This window comes from Stegastes partitus, unplaced genomic scaffold (assembly GCF_000690725.1).
Source record: "Stegastes partitus isolate 25-593 unplaced genomic scaffold, Stegastes_partitus-1.0.2 Scaffold2077, whole genome shotgun sequence".
Lineage (NCBI taxonomy): Eukaryota > Metazoa > Chordata > Actinopteri > Pomacentridae > Stegastes > Stegastes partitus.
The window spans coordinates 26377-46376 of NW_007579808.1; the positions used below are offsets into that span (position 1 = coordinate 26377).

The 20000-nt window shown below is 43.3% G+C and overlaps 3 protein-coding genes across 4 annotated transcripts in view; 2 read left to right on the forward strand and 1 right to left on the reverse strand.

Moving 5' to 3' along the window:
• Positions 1-2534: 2534 nt before the first annotated feature.
• Positions 2535-8463, forward strand: rnf4 (ring finger protein 4). The gene is made up of 8 exons (XM_008303829.1): positions 2535-2676; positions 5004-5028; positions 5435-5624; positions 6288-6370; positions 6471-6483; positions 6603-6717; positions 7200-7251; positions 7899-8463. The coding sequence occupies exons 2-8, from the start codon at positions 5017-5019 to the stop codon at positions 8046-8048; spliced, it is 615 nt and encodes a 204-aa protein (XP_008302051.1). The 5' UTR covers positions 2535-2676; positions 5004-5016; the 3' UTR covers positions 8049-8463.
• A 1774-nt stretch (positions 8464-10237) lies between these two features.
• sqstm1 (sequestosome 1) lies at positions 10238-13505 on the forward strand. Of its 2 annotated transcripts, none has more exons than XM_008303830.1 (8): positions 10238-10659; positions 10923-11018; positions 11244-11536; positions 12011-12173; positions 12252-12320; positions 12468-12622; positions 12838-13012; positions 13085-13505. In XM_008303830.1, exons 1-8 carry the CDS (start codon positions 10491-10493, stop codon positions 13243-13245), a joined length of 1281 nt encoding a protein of 426 aa, XP_008302052.1. In that variant the 5' UTR covers positions 10238-10490; the 3' UTR covers positions 13246-13505. The 2 variants fall into 2 exon arrangements, with proteins under 2 accessions (XP_008302052.1, XP_008302053.1); XM_008303831.1 differs by having other exon boundaries at positions 10239-10659; positions 11244-11521.
• Positions 13506-19206: 5701 nt separating this feature from the next.
• LOC103373825 (E3 ubiquitin-protein ligase RNF130-like) overlaps positions 19207-20000 on the reverse strand; it is a 5505-nt gene continuing 4711 nt past the window's right edge. The window contains exons 5-6 of the mRNA XM_008303832.1: positions 19772-19922; positions 19207-19699 (exon numbers count right to left, since the gene is read on the reverse strand). Of these exons, the coding sequence (XP_008302054.1) occupies positions 19551-19699; positions 19772-19922 (300 nt within the window). The 3' untranslated portion in view covers positions 19207-19550. The remainder of the gene's footprint in view (positions 19700-19771; positions 19923-20000) is intronic.

Sequence of the window (20000 nt, forward strand, 5' to 3'; positions counted from 1 at the left end):
GTATGTTGTGAAGTGGCTCAGTATCAGTAAAACTGAATTGAATTGCAACGACTGACAGATCTTGTTTCAGGAAACAGACGGTTCTCTGATGATCACCACGTGTTTCGCTGTTTTTTTTTTTGGATTTGTTGTGTTTTGTGTTTCTGGACACGTGAACCCCGGTAAACTCTGAAGGACAAACTGTCGGCGGTTCATCTTCTCTATTCAGCTGGTGGTGAAGTGCCTGAAGACACAACCTGAGATGGAAACAGGAGCTGAGGACAAAGACTATCAGTTCTCACAATGACTGTGTCTCTATAAACCTCCCAGTGTTCTCAGTTAACATATTACTGGAGCCCAGTGTAAGAACATGCACAGCTCTGACAGGAACAACAAAAGCCAAACATGATATCGATGAAGACCCACATGTTGGAACATGTTGGACTGTACATGTGTTCCTGCTGCAGTGTTGTTTCCTGTTGTGTTGGTCATGTCCCAGGTTGTTCTTTCGTACCAACGTGGACCCAACAACTGCAGCTTTGAACTCAAAAACACACTTTTCTCTGAATACATTAAAGCTGACAAAACAACTGTTCTGTCTCTGTTTCTGGTTCCAAATCTAACAGAACACTGGTTTCTGCTGTAACACATTATTCTGAATAGCACAGCAGATATAAAACATCTGGACTGTGGGCTAGTGTCCCTCTGATCGCTCTGAAACTCTTAACGAGACTTCAGTTGCTAGTTTGACTCGTACTGCTGCAGGTCTGATGGTTTTAGCTCTTTATAAGGTTCAGACCAGTTCTGCTCTTTCAGTCAGAACACCTCGTATGATTGTGTCTGCTCTGGTTAGGAATCAGTCTTCGTCGTCAGAGCTCTGCTATGTTCCCTCAGACATCAAACCTCCTGATAACATCTACCGCTGCTGGGAGACGCTCCTGTGTTGTTTACCTTCATCGTGCCTGGAAATTATCTTCATCTTTCTTCTTCTCGACTGCAGACTTTGAATTTAACGTTTTTCAGGAGAAACAGAGCACTGTACAATCTAAATGTCCACATATGGAAGAACCAGCACTTATGTATATTTGTTGGTTGTTTTTGTTTTTCTTCTGATATTTCTTACATTTTTACATTGTCCCCGTTGCTGCTATAACACTGCAAATGTCACCACTACAACATTAATATGGCTTATTGTATTGTTGATTCACTGATGTGGATTAACCAACACATGTCTGGAAACACATTTGAAAACATGAATATCTAATCCAATCATCGATCAATACATTCATATCAACTCAATTTAATTAGCTGGAGCGTTATTTTAAAAACTGACCATCAGTTTCTGTTGGATCTCTGTGACTAAATACTCCAACAACAGCACTAACAAACCATTAACAACAACAGTGATGATAACAGCAATGACAACAGCAAAACAACAACAACAAGGGCACTGCTGATACGAATAAAGTTTTTACCTTCTTTGGTTTGTTGAGCCACCTCCTGATTTTATTCATCACTGCTGTTGTTTACAGGTAGTCTCCTCTCTGACCCTTTGAGATTTTAACTGTGAAGGTAGACAGGGTGTGGGCGGGGCTTCACACAGTTCAGGTGTTTTATTTGTGTTTGTAATTTCACACCCGTTCACAAAGTTACCCATACAGTAAAATGACATGTCACTGGGTGGGATTTCACTGTGAGGGTACAGGATCACGTTGCTCCTGTCGAACAAAACGTGCAGCACTGCAGGTTTACAAACATCATCGATAACTGATGATCACTTGTCAGTAACTCAATCATCAGCCATCGTCTGTGAGCTTTAAAAATTGTTCAGGTGAAAGAAAATGATTGATATAGATATAGATATAGATATAGATATAGATATAGATATAGATAGATATATTGATAATAACAAAATACAAAAATGTAAATGTTTGGCAGACACCCAACACCGCACATCATCACAAACACACCATCCTCGGAGGTGGCAGCATCATGATGTGGGGATGCTTCTCAGCAGCAGCGCGCCCAAGGGATTGTAAAGGCAGAGGGTCAACTTAATACAGCAAAGTATAGAGAAATCCTGGAGGACAAACCGATGCAGTCTGCAAGAGAAATGCAACTTGGGAAAAGATTCTTCTTTTTCAAGACAAAACATGTGACTAAAGCTACACAGAAATGGTTTGAAGGCAACAAGTTGAAAGTCCTGAAGTGGTCGAGTGAGAGCCCAGACCTCAATTTAACCTAAAGTTTGTGGCTGGACTTGAAAAGGGCTGATGACCCATGATCCCTGTGCAACCTGACAGAGCTTGAACAATTTTACAACACAAAATAGGGTAAAATTTGATTTATGTAATCAGTTAATTTATCTGTTTTGTTTGTTTGTTTGTTTGTTTGTTTGTTTGTTTGTTTGTTTGTTTGTTTGTTTGTTTTTGCCGTTGCTGTGTAGAAATCTCCGCAGTACTTTGGGCTACTTTTACTGTAGTACTCTTTGACGTTGCAGGGGGCGCCACTGATCCTGAACTCCGTCAACAGCCTCCGTCACAGAAGAAGACGAGGAACAGGAAGAAGGGGCTCCGTTAGCATCATCAGTCCGGCGGGAATCGTCAGTCAGCTGTTTCGTTTTTTGGGACGTTAAAATGTTTGAATACAACCGTTGAACTGCGGTCTGCTAGCGGCTAATCACAAAACACACTGACGGTGAGTGAGGAGGCTAACGGCTAACTATATAACACACTGGTGGTGAGTGGGGAAGCTAACAGGTAACCACAGAACACAATGACGGTGAGTGAGGAAGCTAAGAGCTAGCTACATATCACACTGGTGGTGAACGAGGAAGCTAATGGCTAACCCCAGAACACAATGACGGTGAACGAGGAAGCTAACAGCTAATGGCTAACTGCATAACACACTGACGGCGAGCGAGGAAGCTAACAGCTAACCCCAGAACACACTGTCGGTGAATGTGGCAGCGAGCAGTGTTGTGTCAGAAACTGCTTTTATTTGAAACGTTGGAGCTTAATTTCCTCGCCTGAACCTGTCAGCTGTAACTGGACACACCTGCTGCTGAGAGCAAGGAGCCGCTAACTGAAGCTCCTGGCTGTGGAGTGTGTGATGCTGACAGGTGTGTTTGTTCTGCGGAGTTTACTTCGTGTCAGCAAAGCTCCCTGCGCACATGTCCTCCGTCTAAACGCTTCGTGTCGTTCAAAGCTCCCTGCTCACTTCTCGGGGAAAGTCGTAATTTACTGAGGTCGAACCGAGCAGCCTTTCACTTTCACTTCTCTGCAGTCGTATTAACACGTAGACACAGACCTGAAACTGTGTGCTGTTGAAGGCTGCTTTCACATTTCAGCACAGAGAGCAAAAGACACAGTTTGAAAATCACGAAACACGTTTCTCATTCACTTTGATCTACAATTTAAAATCTATTACAAACTGAGCCAGGACGGGCCAGGGGGCTGTACGACGAAGCGAGATTAGTGGGTTTGTTGAGCCTAACGTCAGAGTTTTCAGTATCACGAAGGTGTCTCTCTTTTTATCTGCTAGATCTCCATGGTAACTGATGCTGTGGAGCCAGATCTCCATGGTAACTGATGCTGTGGAGCTAGATCTCCATGGTAACTGATGCTGTGGAGCCAGATCTCCATGGTAACTGATGCTGTGGAGCCAGATCTCCATGGTAACTGATGCTGTGGAGCTAACCTGGTCAGGAATAGAATAGAATAGAATAAAACTTTATTGAAGCAGGTTATGTTCAGAGTTTTGAAACTTAAAACTCTGAGAGGAAGTTTAATCAAATCGTTTTCTGAAGATTCTCAGCTGAGGAAATGTGTTTTATCTGCAAAAATTCTGAGGTGTGCGTTACTAATATCACACACTGAGTGTATCACGTTGCCATGGGAACCAGACATGTATTTAGTTGACAATGCAGAAATCACATAAATATGTTTTTATGATTGGCTCTGATTTGCTGTCAAGTCCGTTACACTGCTGCGACTGCAGCTGATAGAACACAGATTTATTATTTATTTATTTATTACAGAGAATATTCAATCAATAACATTAATTTCACTTTGATTTAGCCAAAAATTAAAGTGACTTCCTGCATTATGGGACAATGTCAGACCTAAATGCACTTCAATACAAGATCAGGTTTAAATATATGAAGTTTAAAATGTAACAGCTTTAACATGCAGCTGTCAGTTAGACATAAGCGGCTGCATTGATCAGCAACACAAATATACTACACATCTTCTACCAGTATTTCTGTCTTTACCATTTGCAGTAGTGGTGCTTTTTACTGCCATATTTATTTAAATATATATATTCCTCATTGTTCTCCATTGAAACTAAAATTTGGCACTTTGGCACTGTTACTGTATCCATTATTGTTGTTGTTGTTATTATTATTATTATTATTATTATTATTATTACCAATGTGTTGGTGTTGTGTTGTTGCTAGTACAACAATTTCAAGGGATCAATAAAGTTCTATCTAATCTAAAACAACGTGCTGACTGCAGCAGCTGCACACGATTGTTTTGTGCAGATGAGTCACGTGACGCGTTGAACGCCTCCTTTTTATGTGAACGCGCACAGAGTCTGAAGCAGAAAGTCTGAGTTGACAAAGTTGAACCACCTTCATGATACCCATAATCTCTGACTGGGGTTTTAGTTTTTGTCGAGCTGACTTACACAAAGAAAGCCTGACTTTGTCAAACCTGCTTCATAGTACAGCCCTCAGGATTTAACAGCAGCTGTATTGTTTTGTTTATCTCAGGAAGTTGAACTGTCACACAGTCTCAGTTTATCAACAGCAGGTTTATCAGTGCATGAATGAAGCTGTGAGGACCATTAGGTCAGAATGACAGAATGCTTCACCTTAAGGCACTCATGAAGCATAAATGCTACAGATAACCTGTTCAATAAGGTGTGGCTGTCACACAGACCAGTTCAGCCTCATCAGTAAACACTGTACGACTTGGTGTACCTGTCATTAACCCTGAGTCTCTGTTTCTTCTCCTCAGCCTCCTCAGTGACATGAGCAGCTCTGTAAGTTTTCCTCTTCTTTTGACAGATTGTAGCTTAAGCTGAAGCACCAGTCTAAAACCTGCATCATCACTTTGTCTTACCACCAGTTTACTACAGATTATTGGTTTGCCACTTTGTCCTACATGACGTCAGATACTCTGTCTGTGTGGCTGGTTGCTGTCATGTGCACTTGTTGATCAGGTCAAAGTATCTTTTCTTCAATGAGTGATTGAACTCTGCTGTTATTGATTGTGTTGATTGGATCTTTGAACATGAGATGTTCTGTTCTGTAGAGACTCTGAGCAGCTCTCTGTCCCAACCAAAAACTCTGCTATCAAGATCTTTGCTGATTACGTCACTTGTTCAGGTTGATTAAGCCCCGTCCCCACCAGTGATGTCATAAGTGTGTGTTGTGGTGTGTGTTCAGGCTCAGAGGAAGAGGAGGACCTCAGGAAGTCCTCTGGTTTCTAGACCCAGTACCAAGACCAGCAGGGCAGCTAACACTAGGAGGACGGCTAGCGCTAACCGAGCAGCTAGCCGGACGGCTAGCTGGGCATCTGATGGTGACACCGCCCCCCCCACAGAGACCATTAATGTGATGGACAGCACTGAGGACAGTCAGTACCTGTCAATATTGTGTTTCACAGACACATGATCAACCATGACACATACTAGGGATGTTATTGATTAAGTGTTAATCAAATAATTAGAATAATCCAATGAAAATATATGAACAATATAGCAGCAAGAGAAGGAGATGCCAATCAGTAAATGTATCGTAGATTAGCTGTAGTACTAGATTGTACTCTTACTGTTCAATGAGGTGGACTAACAGCTGTGCAGGCTGACTGCTGCCAAGAGTCCATAAAACTAGAACTTCCTGCTGTTTACCTGCCAACTGTGGCATCGTATTGATGAATTTTGCAGTGTCAGGCTGTAAAAGGTGTCTGTCTGGTTTAGCCATCTACCTGAGGCTCATGCTAATGATGCTAAGCTTGGATTTTCAAAAGCTAGCCTAGGCCAGGAGCTGAGTGTTGAACTGCTAATGTGGCTAAGGCAGCTAATCCACCTAAGACTGCTCATGCTACTAAAGTTTACAAGGTGTAGGTCTCTGATTACCAACTTTAAACTAATGAACTGATCCAGGAGCAGCTTGTATGTATGTATGTTTTTTTTTTTTGTTTGTTTTTTTTTTTTAACTCACTAAACTTGCAGAAACATGTTTTCACATTGAAGATATGGGTTATAGAGAGCTGACTGATACTACCTGCTGTGTTCAGGTGTGGAGGAGGTGGTGGATCTGACCTGTGAGGGATCAGAAGCTACTGTGGTTGACCTGACGACCAACAACGATTCAGTACTGGTAACAACACACACTGACCGTTCTGTTTGCCGCTCAGTTAGTCCGTCATATCTAACATACCTGTTGTTTTTCTCTTGTTTCTGCTGCTGTGGTGGGTCAGCTGTTGGATGAAGGTAAACCTTTGTGTTTCACAGATTATTCATGAATTAAAAACCTGTAATGAAACAATCTCAGATGCAGTTTGTCCACATGAGGTTTGATTAGAGGGGCATTTTTGGCTGTCCTACATCAGGTCCTGAGAACAGGAGAGTCCCTGCAGGGGAGAGTTATGTTGTCAGCAGCGATGAAGATGAAGACACGCCACCTGTCCTCGGTGCTGCCAGTGTGTCATCTGCACACACCACCAGGTATTACCTTCATCCCTGCTAACATGACAATAGAGCCAAGCAATAAACTGATCCTCGCTGACATGATACCAGAGCCAGGTAATAAACTGATCCCTGCTAACATGAGACCAGTGCCAGGTATTACTCTGATCCCTACTAACGTGATGCTAGAGCCAAGTAATAGACTGATTCCCGCTGACATGATACCAGTGCCAGGTACTAGACGGATCACTGCTGACATGATACAGAGCCAGGTAATAAACTGATCCCTGCTAACAGATGCCAGAGCCAAGTAATAGACTGATCCCTGCTAACATGATATGAGTGCCAGGTATTACTCTGATCCCTACTAGCACAATACCAGTGCCAGGGAATAGATGGATCACTGCTGACATGATACAGAGCCAGGTAATAGACGGATCCCAGGCTGCCATTAGAACAGTAGTGTTTCCAATCAGGTGTGAGTACAGGTGAGAATCCTCATCACATTCTGTGTTTCTCAGGTCGACTCCAGGGACGATCAGCTGCCCCGTCTGTCTGGACGTGTACTCTGAGGTGAGGCTAACTGTTCTAAATAGAGCAGAAGAGTATTTATTCTGATGAACCTTAAAAAACAAAACTTTTTAGAAAGACTAAAATTTTGAAAATCAATGCACCATGAATGTCTGTAGATAAACCAAAATACTGGCTCGAAAGGTGACTCCCAGTCTGCAATATGTGTTCTGACGTCAATCCAACAGAACATCTTTGGGCCATTATACAGAGACAGGTAGAGCAACACAGCCCCTCCAGCAGAGAGCAGATGAGAACAGTAGTGTGTGAAGAATGTGGGAACATCTGTAAAGAAATTCGTGGACTCTAGTGTCCTCCATGCTGAGGTGGATCAAGTCTGTCATCAAACATAAAGGTGGACTGACTTTTGCTGCACTGAGTTCCTACTGTGGGGCCTGAATTTCTAATATAGTAAATCTAAACTGGTAGTTTTTAATCTGACATTAGTGCAAATATTCTACTGTTTTACTCAGAAGTAATCTGATTACTGTGAGGGATACAGATTACAATCATATGATGTTTAGATGATTCTACACCTGTTGGATACTATAAATATCTGAGGTTGCGCTGCAGCTTACAGGTTACTGGTTTGGCTGGTTTGAGCAGCTTTGAATGTGCTGCGCTTTGATTGGCTGCTGTGTCCTCCACAGATCGTCGAGAGCGGCCGATTGGTTGTTGCCACGAGGTGTGGTCACGTGTTCTGCAGTCAGTGCCTGAGAGATGCTCTGACGTCCTCACACACCTGTCCGACCTGCAGGAAGAAACTCACCTGCCGCCAGTACCACCCCCTCTACATCTGACATCCCCACTCTGCTGCGCTCCCATTGGATGCTGGTAGAGTCCGATGGCAGTGACATCATCAGATATTGTTTGCTGCTGAAACATTTTGGATCCTTTTACGTGGAACTTGAGCCGGAGCTGCGTTTTGGTTAAAGATGAATAACGATTGATGGGTTGATCCGTTGAATGAGATGTATTGATTATATTTCTGAGTTTATCTTAAGTTTTCAGCTATGATTTGTTTTTGTCTGTTTTATATTCATGTGTAAAAGTATAAATAAATTCTATTGACTTCATGGATCAGTTGTTCTTTTTTCTTTGATCCAGATCAGTGTAGTTCATTTATCGCAGTCAGAACAAACCTGTTACTTGTACTTGAGTAAATGTACTCAGTTACTCTGCTGGTGGAAATGAATTAAACTGACAGAGATCCTGTGTTGTTTCTATTTTGTTGTTAAACTTCATTTCCCAGCAGCAGAGTGTTGCACTCTGGGACATTGGGTCAGTTTGTTTTTGCTGAGCTCCTCTTGTGACTGTGAATCATTGTCACAAGGTGGATGACTCACTGTCACCTGACCAAAGCTCAGAGGCTGATTGGCTGGCAGAAGATTCACTGATGACACACCTGGAAACATCTGGAAAGGGAAAAAAATAACAGCAAACCTGAGGGGAAAGTTCAAAGAGAAATAAACCACAGAGAAAGTTTCTGTTCTTTCAAAACAAAACACGAACTATGAACTTCTCGTTAATTCAGAATGTTTCAAATCATTTTGGGTACTAGAGATAAGTATGTTGTTGTTTTTTCAAGTTATTTCAGTTTATTTTAGATTACAGATAATACAATTCTGTTGTCTTATCAGACCACAACCTTCAGCAGCGCTAGGGCAGGACAGGAGTCATGGTTCTCTGTCAGAACCCGTGCATTGCTCTCTCTTGGTTTGGGGTGAGTTGCTGCCGCAAGAGATGAAAGAGCAATAAATGAAAACCAAAAAAAAGCAAAAATCCTGTTTATTGAAACAAATATAAAATGTCAGCATTTAATGTTTAGAGCAGAAAATGCATGTTCAGTTCAAAGTTAAACAAAATTCATTTAAGTCTTTTTTCTTCCTCTTTTTAAATTCAAAACTTAGGGTTCAGGCTTCAAAAATCTAAATTTAGTACAGTTAATGATCAATAATCAATGATAAAGTAAACCCAGAGACCAATAATAAATAGTTCAAGGTTTATGCAGTTCAGTTTGAGAGAACTTAAACTGTGTAATTTTCTTCTCTAAGCATCTTTTTTTAATCAAAAGCTGTAATCAGTATGTAATCAATAGGAATGATATGCATTCAATTGCAGTTGTATTTACATTTAACTTAATTAAACCTATGAGTTTATATGTGACTTTATTAAAACTGTTTTTGTTTACAGTTAACTCTATTAAACCTATCTATGTTTACGTTTCTTCTTTCTTTTCTTTTTGTCTTTTTTAAAACCTGGCTGTGTTGGCATTAAACGTTATTAAACCTGTCTGTTTACATTAAACGTTATTAAACTTGTATTTGTTTTCAATAAATTTTATTAAAATAGTCCATTTAAATCTAACCTAATTAAACCTGCCTGTGTGTACATTAAACTTGATCAAACATGACTGTATTCACCTTATTTGTGACTGAACCAGCCTGTGTTTACATTAAACAGGCATTAAATCAAATCTGTTAACAAATTTTACTGTTCACGTGCAACAAAACTATATCTATATTAAACTATTAACCTTGCGCTTACAATAAACTTAATGAACCTTGTATTTGTTTACACTTTATTGCGCATGTCTTTATAAATTCAATATCAACAAACCTGTATGTGTTCACACGAAACTTTATCAAACGTATCTGTGTTCACATGAAACTTTATTGAACCATTCTGTGTTTACACTGAACTTCAGTATTTGGGTCTGTGTTTATATGTGAATGCTGACAGTTGAAGTTGTACTGGACAGTCCTCCTTTTTGTTTCGTAAGGATGACTTGCCATTATTCTACATGAACTTTAATCAGTTCGAGCCTCGTTAGTCAGCTGACCCGCTAGTCCGGTGACTCAGGGGAAATTCCCTCTTTGGAAAAGTACTTTGTCATTCCTCGGCCTCCCATTGGTCGATGGGGTGGGACTCTCAGCGCGGACCAATGGGAGGCCGCGTCATTGTTTATTCCTGTGACGACGGCGTCGTTTATCGCGGAAGTAAACATTAAGAAGCCGAGAGATTTAACGCTGCGTCACAAAGTTCTGACGGTCTGAAAGTGTCTGATTTCTGTCCCGGAATCTGGTTCACTGAGAGCGGTCAGCAGCAGGAGTTTGCTCCCGGAGTCTGGTTCACCGAGAGCGGTCAGCAGCAAGAGTTTCTGCCCGGAGTCTGGCTCACTGAGAGCGGTCAGCAGCGACTTTTTCTTCACGATTCACGGTTGAGTTCGGTCCTGTTCGGCGATGTCGGTGACGGTAAAGGCCTACCTGTTGGGGAAGGAAGAGTCGGTGAAGGAGATCCGGAGGTTCGCGGTGGATCAGGACGTGTCCTGCAGCTTCGAGTATCTGAGCAAGAAGACCGCGAGTGTGTTCAGCAACCTGAAGAGCGCCAGCTTCAACCTGTTCTACAGAGGTGAGCACACACCTGAGCCGCTCGGCTCAGATACCACAGGGTCAGTGGGGAGCTGCTCAGGTGTGAGGTAACAGGTTAGCTAGTGACCGTTCACCTGAATCAACCTCCTTTATTTTATGAACCTTTCTTGATAAAAGTGTGGGTGGGTTAGAGGTGATATGTGGTTTTCACAATAAACAGGTAAAGGTTTGTTTTTACTGTAAACTGTGGCACGGTGGTGTTTACTTGAGAACAGGTGTGATGTCATCCTGCTGCTGTTTCAGATGAAGATGGAGACCTGGTGGCGTTCTCCTCTGACGATGAGCTGATGATGGGTCTGGGCTGTATGAAGGACGCCACGTTCCGCCTCTTCATCAAAGGTCTGAGCATGCACGCTGTTCACGCCTCTAACATACCTGCAACACACCTTTGTCACACATGTAACACACCGGCAAAACACCTAGGTCATACCTGTAACATGTCTGAGTCACACCTGCAACATGCCTGTAATACACCTGTAACACACTTGTAACACATCTATGTCACACCTGCAACAGTTACCGTTCATCCACGCCTGTTGATAACGTTTTGTGGAACTCTTTCAGAGAAAAAGGAGCACCGTCGGGACTTCCCTCTTCATGCCTTCCCTCCCTTCGCCTTCGGCCCCCCTCCACCTCCACCTGGAGCTCCCCATGCCCCACCACCTCACATGGCCCCGCCCCCAGTCCTTCACCCTAATGTCACCTGTGATGGCTGCGATGGCGCCGTGATCGGGACGCGCTTCAAGTGTTCCGTTTGCCCGAACTACGACCTGTGCTCCACCTGCCAGGCCCGCGGGACGCACACTGAGCACGCGCTCCTGCCCATCTGGCACCCGCTGCAGGTGAGGATGCCAGAGGTAAGCTCTGACCATGCCCTCTGATGATGTCACAGTGTGACATCACTGCAGTGAGCTGATGTCAAGCGAGTGTTTAATGGAACACTGTGATCATCAGAGTGACTGATGGAAAATACTGGTAATATTATGGATAACAATACTAATATATTGAGAATAGTATTAATAATGTATTGAAAATATTAACATTGATATTTGTATATTGATATAACATTGATAAACTTGATTATAATATTGATATATCGGTATTAATATTGGCAGTGGCATTGATAATATTTATCACATTCAGTTCTGCGGTCTTTTATTGGCACAAATGCACTGATTAGATCAAATGTTTAAATAAATACATTTCAGATTAAATAAAGAGAAAATAGATTACTAATTATCGATTAGAAACATGACAAACATCATGTTTTACGCGATGACTCAGCCCTACGCTGTGACTGTCAGGACTCTGAGGTTTTCCTGCTTTTACAGTGGTTTCCTCGAGGGAAGTGGATGAAGAGAATGAGACACTGCATGTGGAACCAAAACCAGAACCAGAACCAGGCTCAGGCTCAGGACCAGGACGAGGACCAAGACCAGGACAAGGACCAAGCAGGAACCTCCAGACCTGCAGCTGACTGCAGTGCCCCCTCTGGTCAGTGTGATTCTGCATAAACAGATAACTGCCCCTGCTAAAATGACATCATCCGTGACCTCTGACCTTTATCTGCAGCTTCTCAGGCCAACATGGCCTTCCTGAAGAACATTGGAGAAGGTGTGGCCGCCATGTTGAGCCCACTGGGTGAGTGATGTCACTCCTCAGATCATTAAGTTCTGTTCGTAGCTGTTTTTAGACTGAGAATAGAAGAATAGAAAAATACTTTATTTATCCCAGTCTGGGAAATTACTGGTCTAGATTGGTCTAAACGGGAAGTAATCTCGTGTGCAGGTATTGATGTGGACATCGACGTGGAGCATGAAGGCCAGAGGACAAAGGTAACCCCACCCTCTTCAAGTGAAGGGGCAGAGGGTGATGTGGAGATGGATGGAGCCAGCAGTGAGGGGGGAGGCAATGGAGAGGATGGGGCCAACCAGGGGTCAAAGGTCAGTCCGTCTTCATCATCAGAAATAATAATTTATTTACTGTTTACAGCCTGTTTACAAATATTCAGACTCATTAATGCAACTTTATGTTTTACCAGTTTTATGTTGATCAGTCACAGACTTACTTTTAGGACCTGAAAGCAGAAATGATAATAATAAACCTGGTTAGTGTATCTAAAACCAGTCTAACCAGTACATCTGCCTCTCTTCTCCAGGTGAGTAGGGACTCTGATGAGGAGTGGACTCACCTGAGCTCCAAAGAGGTCGACCCGTCCACAGGGGAGCTGCAGTCCTTGCAGCCCAGGGAACAGGACCAGGAGCCCCTGACAGAAGGCCAGCAGGGACCAACAGGTCTGAGGGAGGCGGCCCTGTACCCCCACCTGCCTCAAGGTAAGCCTCTGTCCTTCCTCTGATGTCAGTCATGTTTGCCCCGCCCCCTCTGACCTGTGACTCCGCCCACAGAGGCAGACCCTCGCCTGGTGGAGTCTCTGGCCCAAATGCTGTCGATGGGCTTCACTGATGAGGGCGGCTGGCTGACCCGCCTCCTTCAGGCCAAGAACTTCGACATCGGAGCCGCTCTCGACGCCATCCAGTACGCCAAGCAGCCCCCTCCAAAGCCCTGATGACATCATCGCCACGTCACTGCTGACATCACCATATACGTCAAACAATACGAAGCTGTTTCCTTTATTTCTGAGCTCATGATCTGTCAGTGGATGACTGTTTATCTTTACTTTTACTCATTGATGACTGTTAATCGATGCTTTTACTCCATGATGACTGTTAATCACTACTTTTACTTACTGATGACTGTTTGTACTGCTTTCTCATCTTTGTCTGACAGTTTCTGTTAGTCAATAAAAAGCTATAAGTTTAAACTCAATCAAAGTCGTATGTTTTAAATAACACATAAACAAACAAGGCAGATAAACAAACATGTAAATAGGTGAGGCAGACAAGCAAACAACATGTGTGAAAAAAAACAAGGCCAGATAAACAACACGTGTGTCTATGTGTGTTTCACCTGCATTCCACCTGGGTTCTACTTGCGTTCTACCTGTGTTCCACCTGTGTAAGATGTGGCCCCTTTGACCAGGGGGACTGTTTGTGGCTGATGATCTTGGAGGTCTAATCATCAGTTAAGCTGCAAAAAAGAAAACAAGAAAAAAAGTTTAATTCAAGTCTAATTCATCATTAATTAATATTAATGTTCAGAATTTCCGACTGGGGATTAAAAAAGTACTTTTATTCCAATTCTATTTAGTCTGGTTAGCGTAGCTTAGCACAAAGTCTGGAGGCAGTGTTGCTTAGTGTTGTTATTGTCCCCACAACAACAGGAAAATGCTCAGTGTTAGCATGTTGTGCTACCGATGTGGCTAATGTTAGCTTTGATGATACACCCACAGGTCAGAGCTCTGTGGAAACTCAACACTAAGGGACATTCAGAGATGGTGGAAACTTTAATTTAAACCAATAAACAAGGACTGGGTGGGTTGCTGTGTTGTCCTGTCGCCAACACGGGGGAACCTAAATAAAGACCTTAAACCTTTTGAGCTTCAGTTCAACCTAAACTCAGCTGCTGGTCACTCCTGTTAGCGTCCCTGTGCTCACATAAGCTGCATTTTAATACAGTTGAAGTCCCATCACAGCGGCTCTCGTTTACAGAACTGTGTGAAAAGTAGTGGGAGCTTTGTATGATCACTAATATGTCAAACTGCCTTCATCCTGTTGGCTGGTTGTTCAGAGGTAAAGCTAGTTTCACCAACAGAGTAAATACAGACACTGTGATCCAAACTCCAACCAGCTGGTGGCGGTAATGATGCGCCAAATGTACTGTGCTCCAACCGTCAAAAACATCAGCGAAGAAGAAGAAGGAGCAGTCCGCCGGTCGCTGCTGTGTGACGTATCGCCGCGGTTCAAACAGACCCGCGAAAACGAGGACCGAAAGAACCTGAACAGAACCAGAACAGAACAGAACTGGAGCGTCTGTTACCTGGCCACCATGGTTCAGGAGTTCCACGTCGTCAGGTGTTTCTCCTGTCAAACCTTCCAGGTGCAACAGGTAACGATGAAATACCGCGAGAATGGCTAACATGCTAACAGTTGCAGTGTGTTTAAATGTATTGATCGTTATCAATGACATTTTAGGAAACTAAAATCAGACAGATTCTTTACGGAGTTCTGAGCTGTCAGCTGCTGTCCGCAGTGCGTCAGGAAGTAAAGACCACGTTCACTCTGATACTGAAGGAAACTAATTGTCTGGAAGTAGATTCTGGACATTTAAAACCCGCTGTTTACATGTGAAAAGTCAGGACATGGTAGATGAGATTACTGCAGAAACAACATCTGTCTGCTGCAGTAACACCAGTTTGATCACATCCAGCAGTTCTTACTTTGCTGAATATACAGTGCTTAACAAATGTGTTAGACCACCACCCAATGTCAGGTTTATGGCACAGCTGCTCTAAATTAACAGCATTGATAATTACCAACATCATGTTTTGTGTTTCTGTAGTGGTTAATACACCCGTATGTACAAGCTCTTTAACCAAAATGATATTTTTAAAATGTAATTATTATTGTTATCCATGAATTTTCAAATTTACTGTTTTAAAAAAATAATAATAAAAAAGCACATTATTATATCTTGATTGATGTCAAATTATAGTTATTTACTTGCAATAGCTGCTAAGAAGCCATTATTGAGGCCTGCAAACATCCAGAAACGCCTCCAATTTGCCAGGGAGCACAAACACTGGACTGTTGATGACTGGAAGAAGGTCCTCTGGACAGACGAGTCCAAGTTTGAACTCGTTGGTCAGCATCATCGTGTTTATGTCTGCAGAAAAGCTGGAGAACGTTTTGATGCCACATGGATTGCACCCACAGTGAAACGCGGAGGAGATTCCATCATGGTATGGGACTCCATCTGTGGGAACGATGTGGACAAATTAGTGAAAATCGACAGTATCATGAACAAGAACGTCTACCGACAACACCTTAGTGCACCATGGAATCCCTTCTGGACTGAATCTGATTGGTCGTGGGTTCATATACCAACAAGACAATGAGCCCAGCAGACTTCAAAGCTCTGCAGAGACTATCTGACCAAGAAAAAGGAATCTAGAGTTCTGCAACTGATGGACTGGCCAAGTCTGGATTTGAATCCTATTGAACACATTTGAGATGTAGTACAGTCAAAGATTGATCGCACAAAAGTTTAATCTAAAGCAAGTCTGTGGGAACAGCTAGAAACTACCTGGAACTCAAGAACAAAAGAGACTGTTGAAAAGTCCATAAAAACAATGCCAGCAAGAATGCTGCTGTTATGAAGGTCAAAGGAGGCCGTACAAAATATTACGTTTTTTTGGTTATTATGTGTGAAATGAAATGAAAAATACTTTATCCATCCCAGAAGGGAAATTCAATCCTGTAAAAGCTCACCTTTCTTTTTTTTTTCTTTCTTTTTTTTAAAATCAATATAACATATATTATATACAAGAATAATAATCAATAGAAAAATAGAAAAAGGACCATTTAGTTGTTTCAGTTTGTAATTTGCCAAATAAATAATATATTTTTCAGTTTTAAACTAATTTTTGAAAGACTTGTAAAATATTTATGTTTTCTCATTTTTATGACAGGTGGTCTAATAAATTTGTTAAGCCCTGTAACGTCTCTCCATACTGAAGATGTTTAATTTAATCATCCATCCATCCATTATCTACACACCACTTAGTCCTCACTAGGGTCGCGGGGGGCTGGAATCTATCCCAGCTGACTCAGGGTGAAGGCAGGGGACACCATGGACAGGTCACCAGCTCATCGTTAATCCTACATGTCACTGAAGCTGTGCCCTCAGGAGATCAATAGTGTTTATAGATTATTAAGAGTTTTTGTTGACTTGTTGCGATCCTGATCAGTGAGGCGTGTGTTTTTTGCCCTGTGCTGTGTCTGTCAGGTGAAGAAGGCAAACAGGTGGAGCTGTAAACTGTGTGGAGAGAAACAGTCGCTGCTGAAGGTTAGAATACAACTTTCACTCTGTAAACAATGACACAAGTAGGTTGTATTTATGTTTATTGTTTTGTATTTGTTGTTAGTTTTGTGTCTATCGTTTGGTTTGTGCTGTTATCTAATATTTAGTGTTTATTGCTTGGTGTCATTTCGTCTGATTGTATGATCAGTGTAGATCAATCAGCAGAGGAACTGATCCAATATTTTTTCCTATTTGATTACCTGTTATATCATCTGACATTAAATTAGCTTTGATTGGATGAACTGATTGATTGACAGGAGTATGGGCGGGGCTCCGGGGCCGACTGCCGACGTCATGTTCAGAAACTGAACGCCATGAGAGGATCCATGCTGGAGGAGCAGGAGCACAACACCTGGTTGCTATGGTGACCAGCCATCACACAGCACACTGCAGCCTTCATAGTCCACCTCTGCTTACATCACATTTCATCATGTCTCTTTGATGTTTTTGGTTTCCAGGGAGCAGGTGGAGACAGGCGAGCCGGATCAGGCAGACGACCAGGAGAGACAGGTGTTTCTTCTTTAGAAGTCAAAAATATCCTGTCAAAGTTGTGAAACTGGACCTGTGAACTCCCTCACCTCTGTTCGCTTCTGCAGGTGACAGAGACTCAGGTGAGCCGCTGGAGCAAATACCTGGACGCACCCAAGGAGGCGGAGCTGGAAGAGGAGGAGGAGCCTGAGTGGAATGTTCTGATGGACAGGCAACAGCTCCATGGCAACAACATGACTGACAGGTGACCTCAGAGTGTTTTTACTTTGTTGGAGGCCACGCCCACCTATCCATCATTATAGGTGTGTTTCTATACTCTGTCGATGTTTCACCTGAGAGATGGTAGATTTCTCCATGACTGTAGAACTCCTGGTTTTAATCCTGTTCTATACGGGCTACTTCAGCTAGCATAGGGCTCTGAAGTGACTGCCGGTCAACATGTAGTCTTAATTTGCTGCATTTCAGTCAGTGTTTCCTCCTCGTTCTGCTGTCTGACAACAGAAACAAGAAAATATGTAAATGAGAACAGATTTATTGAGAATTCAGTTGCATTAAAATGCAGTTTATGGGAGCACAGATGGCAGAAGATGAGTTTAGGGTTGAACTGAAGCACATTAGATGACATGAAAACAGTAACCCACCTCTCCTATCGTTGTGGAGAGATTGCCACCAATAATAAAAGTAATCCACTGGGTGTTCAGTTTCTCAGATGCTGGGAGTGTATGAAGACTCTTGTGGTCACTCTTGCAGCCAACAGCAGAACATTTGGTAGTTTTGCTCAGACATTTTAGAGTGAGTAGAAGCAGCGTTAGAAAGGAGATAAACCTGCTACACTCTGAGGCAGCTGCTCATTATTAATGGGTCACCTGGAAGCAGTGAGGGGGCGGGGCTATATGACGCTGGTCCACTATGGGTTAGTTAGCGCCTGGGTCACATGCTTACTGGTTTGTAAACCTGGGGGGCTAAATAGCTGTGGACGGGCTGCAGAAGTAACATCCTCATGTCTGAAATGGTTTGAGTTTCAGCAACCACACAACACAATAAAACTGGATTTTCATCACATGGCACCTTTAAAACATTGAGCAGCCAGCACCAACACAACACCAGACCTGGACCAGGACCAAAAGTGGTCTGATGAGCACAGAAATAAGTAGTTAGAGAGTCATACTGTCTCACTTTTAACCTCCTTCTGATAGGAAAAGAAAGAGAACCGAGGAGGGGACGGACAGGCGAGAGGACAGCTGCACACCTGACCAGGTAACATGCTGACGTCACCAAGCAACACACTGTTTCCAACTTTTGTGCTAAGCTACGCTAACTAGTCTGTAGAGAGGAAAAGAGAAAAACAAAAAATGGATGTTGGACTGTTTCTTTGAAGAATCAGACTGACTCTCTGTCTTCCTCTTCTGGTTCTCGTCTTTGTCTTGTTTTTCTTCTGTGTAGCAAAACTGTCTAAAGAGGAAACCTCAAAGGCCTTCAGCCACAACCAGTCCTCCCAGTCGGAGGGAAACCAGTCCTCTCATTTGGAGGGGAACCAGTCCTCCCAGTCGGAGAGGAACCAGTCCTCCCAGTCGGAGGAACACAAGTCCTCCCAGTCGGAGGGACACTGGTCCTCCCAGTAAGGCCGCCAGTCTTCCCAGTAAGGACACCAGTCTTCCCAGTGTGAGCTCTGGTCCAGCCTCCAGGTGGGCTCGTTTCCTCAGTACTGACTGTCAGGTTCAGGGGGCAGAGGGGTCGTCTGTGGGTGGGTGGAGCCAGGGTGTAGGTGGAGCCACTGCAGTGCCCCTCCCTAACATTCCAGAGCCCCGCCCCCTGCTTCCTGCTTCCTCCATGTTTGAGAGCGGCGAGGAGTTCAGCTTCGACGACGACGACTTTCTGACACTTCAGAGGGTTTAAAGAGAACACATGTAGAACGCAGGAGGCCTGTTTGTTTATCTGCCTTGTTTGTTTACATCAGTTTGTTTAAAACGTGACTCGGTGAATCAGTTTAAAATTAATGTTTGTTTTATTTATAACAGAAAGTGTCAGACAAACTATTAAAGATGAGAAAGTGGTACAGTCATCAATGAGTTAATTTATTGCTTAGCAGGCATCAATTAGTACAATTATACAGTTTCATGCAGCAGATGCTTTTATCCAGAGTACCGTACATCAGAGAGCAGATACAACAAGCAAGGATCTAATCAGGACAAAACAACCTGGATACGTGCCATAGAACAAGTTCAAGTGTGTAAAAGTATTGTCATCAGTGAGTAAAAATATTAAGAATCAGGCAGTAAAAGTGTTTAACAGTCATCGATTAGTAAAATTATTGATTAACACTGACGGAGCAAGAACTCAGAGATAAAGGACACCGTTTCATACTGTTTCAAGTATACGACGGCGTCGGTAGTGATGATGTCATCAGGGCTGCCTGGCGTACTGGATGGCATCAAGAGCGGCTCCGATGTCGAAGTTCTTGGCCTGAAGGAGGCGGGTCAGCCAGCCGCCCTCATCAGTGAAGCCCATCGACAGCATTTGGGCCAGAGACTCCACCAGGCGAGGGTCTGCCTCTGTGGGCGGAGTCACAGGTCAGAGAGGGCGGGGCAAACATGACAGACATCAGAGGAAGGACAGAGGTTTACCTGGAGGCAGGTGGGGGTACAGGGCCGCCTCCCTCAGACCTGTTGGTCCCTGCTGGGCCCCAGGAGCCTGCAGGGACTGAAGCTCCCCTGTGGACGGGTCGACCTCTTTGGAGCTCAGGTGACTCCACTCCTCATCAGAGTTCCTGCTCACCTGGAGACCAGAGGCAGGTGGTCAGACTGGTTTCTGCTGGTCAGTCTTGACCATCCATTATCTACACACCACTTAATC